A 14,314-nucleotide genomic window follows, 5' to 3' on the forward strand; every position below is an offset into this window, starting at 1 on the left:
GTCTCACTGCCCTTGAAAGAAAAAATTTACTTTGATGCTCTCTGTAGTCACAAGTCACACTAAAGTCTTAATCTGCTAGCATTGGTGGCCTTAGAAACTCTTCTATACTTCTTCCCAGCCTGATTACACGTACTAGAATTTGAAAAGCAAACAGCTCTTGCAGAGCTGAAAGCCAACTTATTAGTTTAGGGCGAACTGCTGCAAGTTTTTCAAGTCTCCTATACTTTGCCCTGCCATAAAATGGACAACAATTTTTATTACCCAGAGAATGGGATTGTCTTCTGACTATTCAATTTGAGAAGTGGTCAGCAAGTTCTAATTCTGGTTTGAGGGCTATTTCATACCATTCTTAGTGTTCTTTCCATTTAATTGGCATATAGTTCCCAGTTTGAGACAGGATATTACTCACTTGAATTCTTTCCATAGGGGGAAAAACAATTTTCCAGGCTCATTTCCCTGAGAATTGCTTACATCAAAACCAAGTTGGTTGAAGTAAGTTGTTGATAAGATTGTGGGAATACTAAGATCTTTACTCTAAAATGCTTGGCAGAAAAACACTAATAAGAAAGGCCAAAATTTCAAAGTCAGGGTGTTCAAAAGAGTAACCCCATGTGCATTTGATTGTGCATTTAAAATCTCATGTTAGTTAGATGCTAGACGACCCTGGGGCATTTGGGAAGATGTTACCAAACAATACATCCCTTTTCTGATTTGCATAGCCTCATGTATTTTGAGGTGCATTTGATGAGTGAATTTTCAAAGGTCGGAGCAACATAGGTAGTTCCCTCTGCAAGTCAAAGAGCACAGAGCAACCGTCAGATAACCGTTTGATTATCTCTGGTAATCAAATGTAACGAGAGAACATCAATGCTGTCACATTGTGTCAAAGAACAAAGCTGGCACCAAAAGTAATCCTGAAAATATCAGACTAAAATGTTCCTTTGCAAATAGCCTTGTAAACAGAGGGGAGCTTTAAATCAGTGAGGACTAATTATAGAAATAGTAATAAACTATTTATTTGGACTACATCAAAAGGGCCAAAAGAGTGGCCCATACGCAGGCAATATTCTTTATAGTTCTAGAGTCGGGAGAAGTGACCGGTGCTTCGCTGGTTCAGCAGCAATAAGTCAGAGTCAACCCTGGTGCATCTAAATGTTTCGTGCGTCACTCTTTTCCTGGGTGATGATGCTACAGGTCCTGCTTTGTAGACTTAGCCTTACTTCTGGCTTTTTACCATAGTTTCGTCTTTCTTGTTTACTTTTAACTTTTCTTTTTGTATTATGTGCATCTACGATGAGAGTCCCTTTTCTGGGTCAAGGCGGAGAATAAGTGAACATTTTGCACTGAGGTACATGGTGAGGGGAGTAGGCCAGGCCCAAAATGGTGATTCAGAGGGGGGTTTGCCTATTAGTGCCTTCTTGTTCAGTGCTGCTTTTTCCTCTCTGTGCTCAGGGGAAGGCTCATGTTACCTCTGGAGAAGGAACTTATATGCAAATTTATGCTATGATGTTAGGAAAAAATGTTTAATTCCTCTTAGGAGAATTTTTAAGTTTTATATTTCTTTAGAGAGAGGACAATATTTAAACCTAAAGAAATACTACATAATGTGAGACAGAAAAGTGAAAACCTTCTAAACTAAGAAATCACTTCCATGGACACTTAGGTTGCTTCCATGTCCTGGCAGAATGGAAAAGGAAGATGTGGTACGTACATACAATAGAATATTACTCAGCTATAAAAAAGAATGAAATAATGCCATTTGCAGCAACATGGATGGACCTAGAGATTGACATACTGAGTGAAGTAAATCAGACAGAGAAAGACAAATGTCATATGATACCGCTTATATGTGGAATCTCAAAAAATGGAACAAATGAACCTATTTACAAAAAAGGAATAGCATCACAGATGTAGAAAACAAACTTACGGTTACCAAGGGGGAAAGGGAGGGAGGGATAAATTGGGAGATTGGGACTGACATATACACACTACTACGTATAAAATAGATAACTAATAAGAACCTACTGCATAGCACAGCAAATGCTACTCAATACTCTATAATGACCTATATAGGAAAAGAGTCTATAAAAGAGTGGATATATGTATATGTATAACTGATTCACTCTGCTGTACAGCAGAAACTAACACAATATTGTAAATCAACTATATTCCAATAAAAATTAATTTAAAAAATTAAAAAAATATAACTTCACAAAGTGGTATAACCTTTACCCAGGGATATGGTCTGACTTCTTTGAAGTTCGGCTTTTGTCTTTTGTTAAAAGGACCTGAGACCCTCTTGCTTAAACTCCCTCAATCTTATACTCTCTCCTTCTTTACTGGATTTAACATGTTCATCTCTCTCTCAATACTGATGATCCATAATCATCCACTACACATTTCTGGCTATTTTCCTTGAAATTTCTTCTAATTCTGTATAAGTTTATTGACTCTTACTTCTTCAAATCATATTCATTTTCAATACATTTAGGGGACTTGATCCCTACCACTCCATCCTAAGATGAAAATGAACCAGTGGTTTGATAAATTCAATTGCCACTTGTTAATTAACACACTAGAACTCTCAACAACACACAATATCACGGTCTCCTCCTCCATTCTTGAAACACACTCCGTTTTTGTCTTCTGTGATGCCGTCTGGTTTTCCTTCTACTCTCTTCTCTCGTTTTCAGTCTTTGGCTGTGGATATTTTTGTGTGAAATCCTTTCCTTTTCCCTGATTTTTACATGCTAAAGTTCCTCAAGAATCAATCCTCCGTGCCATACTCCTTTCATACACTGCTTTCTCTCTCATCCACATCTTTAATTACCACTTACCATCTAAATTCTCATTATTCTCACATAAATACCAACCTCTTTGAGTTCCAGACCTGCCTAACCATGTCTCAAAATCACCTCATATTTAACCTGAGCAAAAATCAAGTCATGATTATTCCACTCTCCAAATCTGGCAACCATCCCTCTGTCTTCGTGAATGCTACTGCCTGCCGCTGATTTCCAGACCAAACATCCTTGCATCATCCTTGACCTTTCTCCCCTTCATCACCAATATCTATTTCCTTAAGGAGACCTATTGGCTTTGCCACCTAACTAGCTCTCAAATGCTTTTCTCTACTCACACTGCTCTCGTTCTAGTCCTGTGCCTACCATCAGCTTTTACCAGGAAAATATTCTGGTTGTTCTCCTTGCTTTCACTTTTTCACTCCTCCAATCAGAGGAAAGAGTGTTTAATTATAAACCAACTCATCTCATTTGCTAGCTTACAAGCCTGAAGTGCTTTCTTTAAATCCTTAACATCTGATCTCCATCTTGTATATTCTAAGTCCCAGCCATATTGGTACCTTGGTTCCTTGAATATGTAACGTTGTCTCCTATCTTGGGGGCTTTGTACATGTACTTTTGTTTGTCTGTCTAGAATGCTATCTACGCTTCCTTACCCAACTAATACCATCTAATTCTTTCCCAGTCAGTTCCAGCTAATTCTTCAAAATTCAGCTCAAATATAGTTAAAATGTTACTTCCTCAGGGAAATCTTCGCAGAATAATTAATGTGGCTCTCTCTCCTCCACTGGACCACAGGTACCATGAAGGCAAGGAGCATATCTGTTTTATTCATTGCTTTATATGTAGCATTTTGTAGGCACACAGAAAATATTTGTTAAATATATGAATGTATATGACAAATTGAATGAACATGAATGATGCTGTTACATCATGGGCTGCCGGATCATTGCAGGAAGTCTTTAAATCTATCTATCTATCTATCTATCTATCTATCAACCTACCTACCTACCTATCTACCAAGTAATGTAGATTAAAAAACATGACCACACTCGGAGATTTACAGAGATTTTGCCATAAGAAAGAGTTCCTAATGGAAAATAATATAAGAATCATCAACTTAGATCATAAATAAATGCACTGATGAATCTATACTCATATAGCTGTTAGAGCTTCTCAAGTGAAGGGCTTAGATATGAATCCCTTCAGCCTTCAGAGCAGCAGGATAGAATCGAGGGCAGCTGAGCCAATTGGTACCATATTCTATACCCATTTTCTATGAGTGTCATGACATAAAATAATTTGAAAAATGCTGTTAGATGGGAACAATTTAGAGGGTTTTTTTTGTTGTTTGGTGTTTTTTTTTTTTTTGAAAAAGTGATCAGGAATTACTTTTAAAAGCACAGTAAATTGAATCAACAAGGGTACAAATTGAATCAGTCTGAAATACTAGGCTCCACTCATTGTGTTATCAGGTCCTCACCAAAATGATGTTTAAGAAGTATACATAATTGTATCATAAGTGTTTATAATATGATGGGTGCTAAACTGAAAAAAGCAGGATATAAAGTTGTAAATGACTATAAGTATAATTTTAAAACACAAAGATAGTTAATAGCAGTTGTACTTGATTTGTTTAGACTGTGATTTTTATTTTTTAAATCTATATCACTGTATTATTTCTATTAAAGTGAAAATATAAAATGTTTTAATTAAAAATAAACATCATTATAAATAAAACACTGACTTTAATTTGTTGTTTTGTTTTTCCGCTCTATATGACCCTAATCTCGGAATATAGCTGTGGTATATGTAAATCACCTTATTGGAGAGCCACCTTTATATTAAAAATTCCTATGATTATAATAAATATAAATATAGTATATTTCAACTTAACTTGCTAATATATATAGGTTTTTTTATTGAGAAAAAGAGATGTTTTGCCTATAACTGCTGAGTACAATATTCAACAATAAGAATGAAATGATACTATAACTTGAAAATATTTCATTTAAGAAGTACTCTGTATTCATATATCAGAAGTACTTAGAATGAAATAGAACGTCTTCATTTTTCTATTTGATTTTCTGGATGGTTATTTATTTATTTTTTTTACAAGACAAGGTGTAAATACGGAGATAGGTCTCTCTACCAAAACAGTACTTTATCATACTAAGTATCATAATTTATTCTTAGAAGTAAATATTGAAAATAATCATGGAATTACACATCAGGCTCCCTACTAAACTGCAAGATCCTTACTATTAGAAAATATGTTTTCTATTTGCTATGCACACTGTAAAATACAACGCCTGACTCATGATGAGTAAATTTCTAAATATTTATTAAATGAATGAATACACAGTCTCTAAGGAAAATAATGTGTACGTTTCATCATATATGCTACTTTCTGCTCTAAATAAGGTTTAATGAGCCTTACGTTCCATCTAAGGTTGTCTCTTCTAATGTCTTTGTGGTTATAACTTCATATTTTAAAAAGAGAAGTCCTTACTGGATAATTAGCAGCAATCAAGAGAAGCTTAAACATGTCATAAAGGTAAAGTTTCTGTCACGAATAGTTTTCTTTGTAGGAAATATATCTCGTGAGACAAGCGAAGGGCACATATCCTGCAGCAGAGCAGTTTTGAGAACCATTTCACTGGGATATTTCTTTCAAGTCAATCTTGGACCAGCCATCCAAACCGAAGGCTTGGTATGGTTTCTCTGAAAGGGATGGTCTGTTTTCTGCCATTGAAGCCTGGTTGTGCTAATAGCTAATAAGTTTCTTATGATTGAGTTTCTAAATGTCTCAACTGAATTGATTTTTAAAGTCAGTCCTACTTTTTTCTTTTTAATGCAAATAGGCATAGTCAATGAGGCAATACCAACAATAACTTCACGTGCATAAATAATATGATCATTATAGTTGGGTTTTAAAAAATATTAATCTTATCTTTAGTGGATTTTGCAAAATCAAGGGGACTTTGAAAAATAAAGCTCACACAGTGGAGCCAAATCATGACTTCAATTCTAAATGGTACAGAATTTGCGATCTGTATAGAAATTTAGAGGCATTAACAAAATTACCCAGGGAATTTAGATTAGAGCCCGTTCCTGGATTTCCTGCAATGCTGGCAAAACTTATAAGTTCCTTAAATACAAAGTGAAGGCATAACGTACTTAAGGGGAAGAAATCCAACACAGAGAAAAGAGTGCTAACACAAATAGATGTTTAAATGTGTTAGTTCAACTAAAAAGTTTTCCCTGGGGAATAGTTTACAGTTTACCTACTCTGGGTGATAGGATACCTAATTAAAAAGATGCTTTCAACTTCAGAAATCTTCAGATGTTAATTATTTATTAGAAAGCTATAAAATGCTAACAGTGTAAAAAGCATCACAACACCTGCTCCAGTATTTACTTATTTATTTAGCTATTTTGAGGAATAAAGTTTACATTATCAATCTCTCTGGAATTTAGATCAATGATCCTAGACTTTTTTTAATCAAGTTATTCCCATTTTCTAAATAATAATCAATATTAAGGTATGTGGGTTATGTACTCATTTGGATTTAGTATTAATTGAATAGAAAAATTCAAACTAATTTATCCTAGTTGATTTATATTCAAGTATAAATATAATGGCTAATTTGTAATCTATTAAATTTAATAGTTCAAATAACAATACTTAGATGTAGGTCATCATTTCATTGCCCGTTTTGTTCTTTAATCATAATTGAACTTTCTTTTAACTGTTTCTATTTTTATAAAATTGATATTTATGGATATTTTCCAGTCTAGGTTTAATTTTACAACACTCTACTAAATTGAGACTAGTTTGCCTACATAAGATTAAAGACTCCTTGCCCAGATAAAATTAGTTTACATAATACATGTGCAATAATTGTGTAAAAATCAAACCATCTAGCAAACGCATTAGGGTATATTTCCAATGATTACTTCTACAAACAACACCATCCACTTTTATAGCCCTTTATAATTTACCAAGTATTTTTACATATCACCATTAATTAAATCACAAAAATAATATTTCATAGATAAGATAATGATACTGAGAGACAGCTGTTAAGACATGACCAAAATCACTTGGTTGGAAATGACAGAGCCCGGAACAGAACTCGAGGCTTCTGGTCCTCATTCAGAGTCATGTTTTTCATACTGATGGATTCTCTTCCAATGTGAAGAACTGTTGCCACACCTATCTTCTAAATTGTCTGAATCTGAATTTCAGTGTATTTGTTTTACTTCCTACCTTTAGTTGAAGCATGTGCAAGTGAACCCATAAATGCCCAGAATTCATGAGATACACACACAGTTTAACCTTTGTAAGGCCAACAGTACACTGAGAAGGATATAACTAATTCATAATTGCTTTCCTGCCACTGATCAATTTTAAGCCAGTGACTGGCCTCGACTTTGGGTAGAGTAAATAGGAGTTATACGAAAACTTTCATTAGAGAATCTGTCTAAAGTTTAACAGAGAAACAGAAATAGATCAAAGAATATTTTAGTTTAAAAGACCTTTGACTTTTCCAGTAACTTTACAAATATTTAAATAGTTGCTCAGGTAGATTCTAGACAAATTTTAAAGATTAGCACTAATTGTATATATAAAGACACATTTATATAAAGTGGTGTGTGTGTATATGTATATATACAAATATAAATACATATAAAATGACCCATAGTAACCTTAATTGAATATATAAACTCAAGAAAAACTTTGCTGCCAAAAATTATAAATATGAGCTTTTATATTGCAAGAAAATGTTCCTCTAGGGATGATGTCTAATAATAAAAAAGTGTTAACTTTTAAAACTGATAAGGTACCTTAAATGGCCCCCCTCTACCATCTCAGGATGACTAGTGTAACTACCAGAAACTAAAGTCTAAACTTAGCATTAATATGTATTTTAACCTAATGTAGAAAATCAGAAAATTAATACCAATCAGCCACAGTACAGGCAATACTGAGGACTGTGTGGAGTTTGATGTTAAAACTGGCTTTGTGTGATTTCCTCCGCAAATCTTAGCAGAGGCACTGCTGGCATTTGACTACAGGATGTAAGTCTGTGTCCCTCCAAGGAACAGAGGAAACAAAAGCAAACTATATAGAGAAGAAAATGTGAATATCTTTATACAGCTTTGAAAATAATACAATTTTATCAGTCAAAATGAATAATAGTAATTAGTCAATTAGTTCTAGCCCAAATTTTTAATCTTCATAGGCTCTCAAGGCAAAAGAAATTATTTTATTCCTTTTGTTTTTTAGGTGACTACAAGACCAACCAATCAAATTCTTCCCCTGCACTATCTACTTACTGATATTTGTTGATTTAATCCTTCAGGTATCCTGTATGATATCAAATACTAAATTGGTTTTACTTAAGTTACTTTCTTGGGAGAAAGAGGAGAATTAAATAGATTACACTTTTTTAAAAAAGTAACCTAACAATTTTGCAGAAAAAGCCAATCTCAAATTACTTCACATTTTTTGTTTAAAAAAAAGTTAAAGCTTTGTTTTAAAGTAAATTATTCTAGTAGATAAAAAGGTACTTTGTTATACAAAAATGACAATTAATGGCATATGTACTATCTCATATCATTATGATAACTTAGTGTCATTGAAGTTGTGAACTAAAATTCATTTTATGGCAAGACAAGAAAATTCAAACAAAAATTTTACTCTGCCCTTTGGCCTCCTCTCTCCCCTCACTGTGCCTTGTGTATCTGTATTATGCATCGACCAAACCTTCCCCATAGGCAGAAATATCTGCTGAACCAAAAAGAGCAACATTCTCCTAGCGTCAATAAGACAACTCCTTAATGATAACTTTCCTGCTTGAACTCATAAGGGGTCATATGACACTTAGATCTGGATTATGTCAATAATACATCATTTGATGTACAGCCCTCTGTCTCAAATAACTTGTTTAACTGTGCCTTGACTTCTAATAAGCAGAACAGTTCTCAGAGCTTTCTGAGCTGCTCTTCCCAGGTTATAATCCTCAAATTTGACTTGAATAAAATTTTCCACTTCTTTTTTAGATCCACTGATTAATTTTCATCGACAAAGTTCAATGTAAAGCAACGGTGTATTCACGAGAAAATATTTCCAGCCTTATTATTTTTCATACAATTTCACAAGCAACTGGTGAACACAGCCGCAATTCATTCAGAAAGTGTTTTCAGTGGAAGAAATAATGTGTTAACATTCAATTGTTTTACTGGATTTTAAACTAACCATTTTCCCTTGTCCAGATGATCTTCCTCACAAAATTAAGGTTTCATGTTCAAGGAGAGAGGTACTTACTAAGCAAGTATACTATGTAATAATTACCTTGAATAGCTTGCTTATTTTTACTCTTAAGTAGCTACTTTCTTCCTGTCAGAGTGTAGAGCTTTAAGTCCAACAAAATATTTGATCTCATTTCTATTCAAAATTGTTTTTTGAAAATCAAAATTAAGACCCCCCAAAATTTCACTTACTTTGCTTTAGCTTCTGCATCTTCATATGCTTTATTAGAAACATCATCCAGTCCTCCAATCAAATGCTTGAAAGAGCTGTCGGAGGAAAAACACAGTGATTAGGATAAATCCTCTGCAAAACTGTGACAATGACAACCTAGTCAATGATATATTGAAACAATCTGAAAGGATCTAAATAAAAATGAATTCAAACATTTAATCTAGGTACATTATTAAGAAACTTATGTGATAATGATATAAACTGAGAGCAGGGACTTCTTTTAAAGTGCTGTGAGATTTTACATTTTAATTTTAAACCTCTATAATGTTAATACATGCAAATGGCTTTGTGTGTTGTGAGTATTAAAAAACAAAATAGGCAAGAAACATATAGCATGTTTGCTGATTTAAATTTAAATGTTGCTTTATCACTTTTACATACACTTTTTAAAAAAACCTATACAGAGGAACTTGATACTCTGCTGGGGGGCCGGGGGGGGGCTGGCTATAAGGGGACTGGAGTAGCTATTATCTCAGGCCCTTGGGTAATGATCTCATCTGAGGGTCAGGGTATCTAGAATGCTGGGCTAAATACATTAAGTATTTCTAATACAAAAAGGGACCATAAGAAAATGACTAGACAGAAAGCCAAGGAATCAAGAATTGTATTCTACAGACTGTCAAGTTTTCTGTAATGAATTTATTAATGAAGGTCAAATGAATGAATGCAAATGAATGAGCAATAGGCAGCAGTCCTTATAAAATTTTCAAAAATATTATTAATGATAAAATAAATTGATAAATATAACCCCCATGATTGAGAATAGTTCAAATATGACTTTGGTCATTGTTCTTTATGTGGTAAAATTCCCCATTTCCCCACAGAATATCTTGGTTATTACTTAGAGAAAGTCTGCTTTTACTGAAACTCCTTAAGGCTAGATGAGTTGATATTGTAAAGTAAAATACAATATTTCTTTTATTATGAATAAAATGATAATATCTGGCTGATTTTCTGTTTTCATAAATAACATGAAATTTAAGCACAGAGAGTTTATTTCTCCAAGATGACAGCTATTTAGTAGCATACCAGAATTATAATCCATATTCTCTGATACCCACTCTTGTCCTTTATAATACTTAGATATTTTTAATACAACCAAATCCAAACATTGTGAAAGGCATTGACAGAGAGGAACCAAAGAGCATTCAGTGGTAAAAACCAAAGAACAACAACCACTAAAACTTAGCGTTTCAAACACACTCGAATATATTAATAGATTGTGCTCTTAGACATTTAAAACACACAGTAATTTTGAGAATTCAAATAGTTAATAAAAATTCCTGTCTTCCTCCTAGTATCTACTTAAGTTAAGCAGATCAGTGTATTATCAAAGAGTTAGAGAGCAAACTGATAACAAATTTGATGGAGATTTTTTTACTTAAGAAAATCTGTTCATCCCACTAGGCTCAGTTAAAACCATGCAGATCACTTTTTGAAAATACAGTTTGAAATTTCTGTTAGTAAAGTATACAAATGGAAGAGCCTACATCTGGCCAATCTGTACAGAGTTTTAAAAGTAGAAACCGTCTAATCACAGCAATAAGTTTAAAATTAAGGTTAGCTTGATTGGGGGGAAAAAACTTTTTAGACCTGGTAATGAGCTGTTTATATTCCTTTTTTGTTAAATCTTAGTCATATCCATGATTTAAAAAGAATGAACAAAAGAAGTATTTGAAGTGAGACTTTTTCATATGTCTTCTTAAATGCCCTTGGTTTAAAATACAAATTTTCATGGGATAGGGAGGGTGGGAGGAAGGGAGACACAAGAGGGAAGAGATATTGGAACATATGTATATATATAACTGATTCATTTTGTTGTAAAGCAGAAACTAACACACCATTGTAAAGCAATTATACTCCAATAAAGATGTTAAAAAAAAAAGAAAAGAAAAAGAAAAAAAAATACAAATTTTCTATGGGGTACTAATGATCCAATATTTATGATTTTTTTTTTACTACTAGATAAAAAAAAAAATTAAGGGAAATTATATGTACTTACAAAAGGCCCCTATCTTGATATAAGAGAAAATTATTTTTGAAATAAATTCTCTCTAACTGAGGAAAACCCTTTTTATTTAATGTGCAATTGATTTTTTATTTTGGAAATATTTTTTAAACTGAGAGAAGAAATTAAAGACTTACTCATAGTCCTCTAACCACAAGTAACTAATAGGAACATCTTTATGTAATTCTTTTTTTTTTCTGCATAGCTTTATTGCTGTTGTTTATAGAGATGTAATCATAAAGTAGCTATGATTTATTATCTTGATTTTTAACTTACTCTTACATCATAAGTGAATACTTTTATTTTTTAAAACTCCATAAGCAATATTTTCACAGCCAAAGTAATAGGTCCTCACGTGTATACACATGATAGAATATCTACTTATCCATCTACACACACACACACAGACACGAACACACATACATGCTCACATACGCATACAGATGAAGGAGCGGGCATGGCAACTATCTATAAAAACATTTATATCTATACTCTCAATTAGAGATTAAACATATGGAATTTCTTTTTGAAATAAAAACATGCAGAATTATAATCTTGACTTTGGAATTGGAACCATATGTCCTTTATAAATAATCTTTATTTAGAAAGCAATCCTGGCCAAATAATTTTTTGAAACATGAAACAAATGTATTCTGCTAATATTCTGTTTCCTCAAACAATAAGTTAACCGGTATATTTAACTAGCAGTTTAAGAAAATGTAGCATTTTCAAGCAGTATTAATAAGTTCCAAATAACTGTGTCTATGTATCTCTGCACTGATCAGTGAATAATTTAGGACATCTTGATAAACATAATTGATGGCATTTCAGAATTTATCACTCCTGGTGCAAGTATGAACTAATTAGTATCTCATTTCTCCCTGTCACAGACATTCTGTAGGAACACCTGCCGTTTGTGTGGACCCACATCAAATAGACTTCTGAGGAAGTATTACTATAGGTATCAGATGCCTTCTAAATATTTACTCAGGTCCTAGGACATTTCTTGACTACTAAAGGAGAAGACTTTGGTGTTTCAATCAGAAGGGGATTATAATAAAAAGTTTTGAAAACATTAACAACTGAATGAGCAGAAACCATACCATTATTTACCAGTTGTAACAAATATAGGAGACTAGAGGAAAATCATTAAATTCTCTTTTTAAACAAACTCACAATTCATGATGAGTTATATTTTAGCACTGTAAAATAAAATAGCCAACTTCACATATACTCAACATAATTCTGGAATAAATGTAGGGGACATGAATGAGCAAAAGACTTTAATTTAGGGCATTTCAACAGCAAACCTTATTGCAAACACACTAAGCATGAAGCACTCTTCTGCTACTTTTCTTGGGATATAAAATCAAACTTGAACAAGTCTTGACTGAATTTTTTAAGGAGGTGGATAACATGCTACTAGTTGAGTGTATTAAGGTAGAAAGAGAGCAAATGGAAAATCCCTCTTACGCTTAATGATTATAGTTTAAAAATACTTATAAGGAAGGGGTGGAAAAGGAAGAAGAAAGAAGGAATGACGGAAGGAGAGAAGGATGGATGGAGGAAGGGAGGGCAGAGGAAAAAAGAAAAGAAGGAGGGAGGGAGGGGGGAGAAATGATGACTTTCACATCAAGAATGGCTTTTATAGAAATTTTCCTTAAGTAACATCAGTTAACAGGGCAGCATTCCTCATTCCAGGAAATTTGTCTGTTTTAGAACATTATAGTGACGGTAACTCAGTGGGTAATAATTTCAGTTATTAAGATGTTTTCATTATTAAGCCAAAACATCCTTTTAAAGGGAGCTGATTACTCAGTGGTATGTCTTAAAAGTGTATAATTTTGTTCTTCAGTTGTGTTATGATGAGACTTCATCTAGAGAGAAACAGGCTATTATATTATTAGAAAGGCAGTTCAAATATCAGAGATCAGCATTATCATGCTGCTAAAAAACAACAGCTTTTATATTTCACTTTACAGTTTACAAAGCACTTTTTATATTCATAAATCATGAATGCAATAACATAGAGTAGTCAATTTAGTCCTCATGATCTCCTATCCCCTATTAAACTGTACTGTTTAGGAATCTTACATAAAAATGTTTAAGATAGAATCTTTTCCAATTCAAAATAGGATGGGAGAAGATCTCAAAACTTATTTAGAACATTTCCTTTATTACATCCTTAAATAAGATGGTCATCTATTCTTAACAGTTAAAGATTATAAGTCAAAATAAGTCAAAAGTAAAATCTTACATCAGAAAGTATTGCGAATACTTCAATAGTGCTAAGCAAAACATTTGTCAAGCATTATCTGAACTCTTACATAGCTCTTAATTTGACAGTGTATACGATTATAGTCCATTAGACTTTTTTAACATGAATCTTGGATAAATCCTTTAAAATATATTTATTAAAAGAAAATAGAAATTCAGTGTCCAAATTAGTTGGGACAGTTGTTACTTAGCTACGTCCAAGATTTTAGAGGCATCCATCATTATTTTGCTGCTTTTATTGAAAAAAATCTATTAATTCACTTTGTGGCTTCAGGTAAAGGCTCTTGTGTTTGTTACATTATTTTTGTTTGATTGTTTTATTTTTAATTAGCAGTCATAATTATTGTGGTTTATACTATCAAGTGACATGTGAATGCATTTCTTTAGAGGGAAAATGAGCCCCAAATACAATAAAACCAACCAACTTCTGTAATTTTTCAATTATCCACCCCTCCATCCATCCATCTGTTCATCCAGACACACATGCATATTTATGCAATGCCTATAATCCATAAAGAACGACTCAAGCTACTGTGGATCATACAAAGAGAATAATATACCCCCTTATGGCATTTACAGCCTTATATTAGAGATGAGAAACAATTATAATACAAGGCAGGAGGTGAAGAATGGTTGAATACTTACCAGAAGGAAGGCTCTAGTGTCTATAAAAAGTAC

General features: G+C 33.0%; 1 protein-coding gene across 2 annotated transcripts in view; it reads right to left on the minus strand.

The window, feature by feature from the left end:
- Positions 1-14,314, minus strand: part of PRKG1 (protein kinase cGMP-dependent 1) — a 1,182,918-nt gene that overhangs the window by 96,458 nt on the left and 1,072,146 nt on the right. For both annotated transcript variants that reach the window (XM_027111907.1, XM_027111906.1), the window contains exon 9: positions 9,312-9,386. In XM_027111907.1, the coding sequence (XP_026967708.1) occupies positions 9,312-9,386 (75 nt within the window). The remainder of the gene's footprint in view (positions 1-9,311; positions 9,387-14,314) is intronic.

Source organism: Aethalodelphis obliquidens, unplaced genomic scaffold (genome assembly GCF_003676395.1).
Source record: "Aethalodelphis obliquidens isolate GAN/ISIS:26980383/991018 unplaced genomic scaffold, ASM367639v1 scaffold11, whole genome shotgun sequence".
Classification (NCBI taxonomy): Eukaryota; Metazoa; Chordata; class Mammalia; order Artiodactyla; family Delphinidae; genus Aethalodelphis; species Aethalodelphis obliquidens.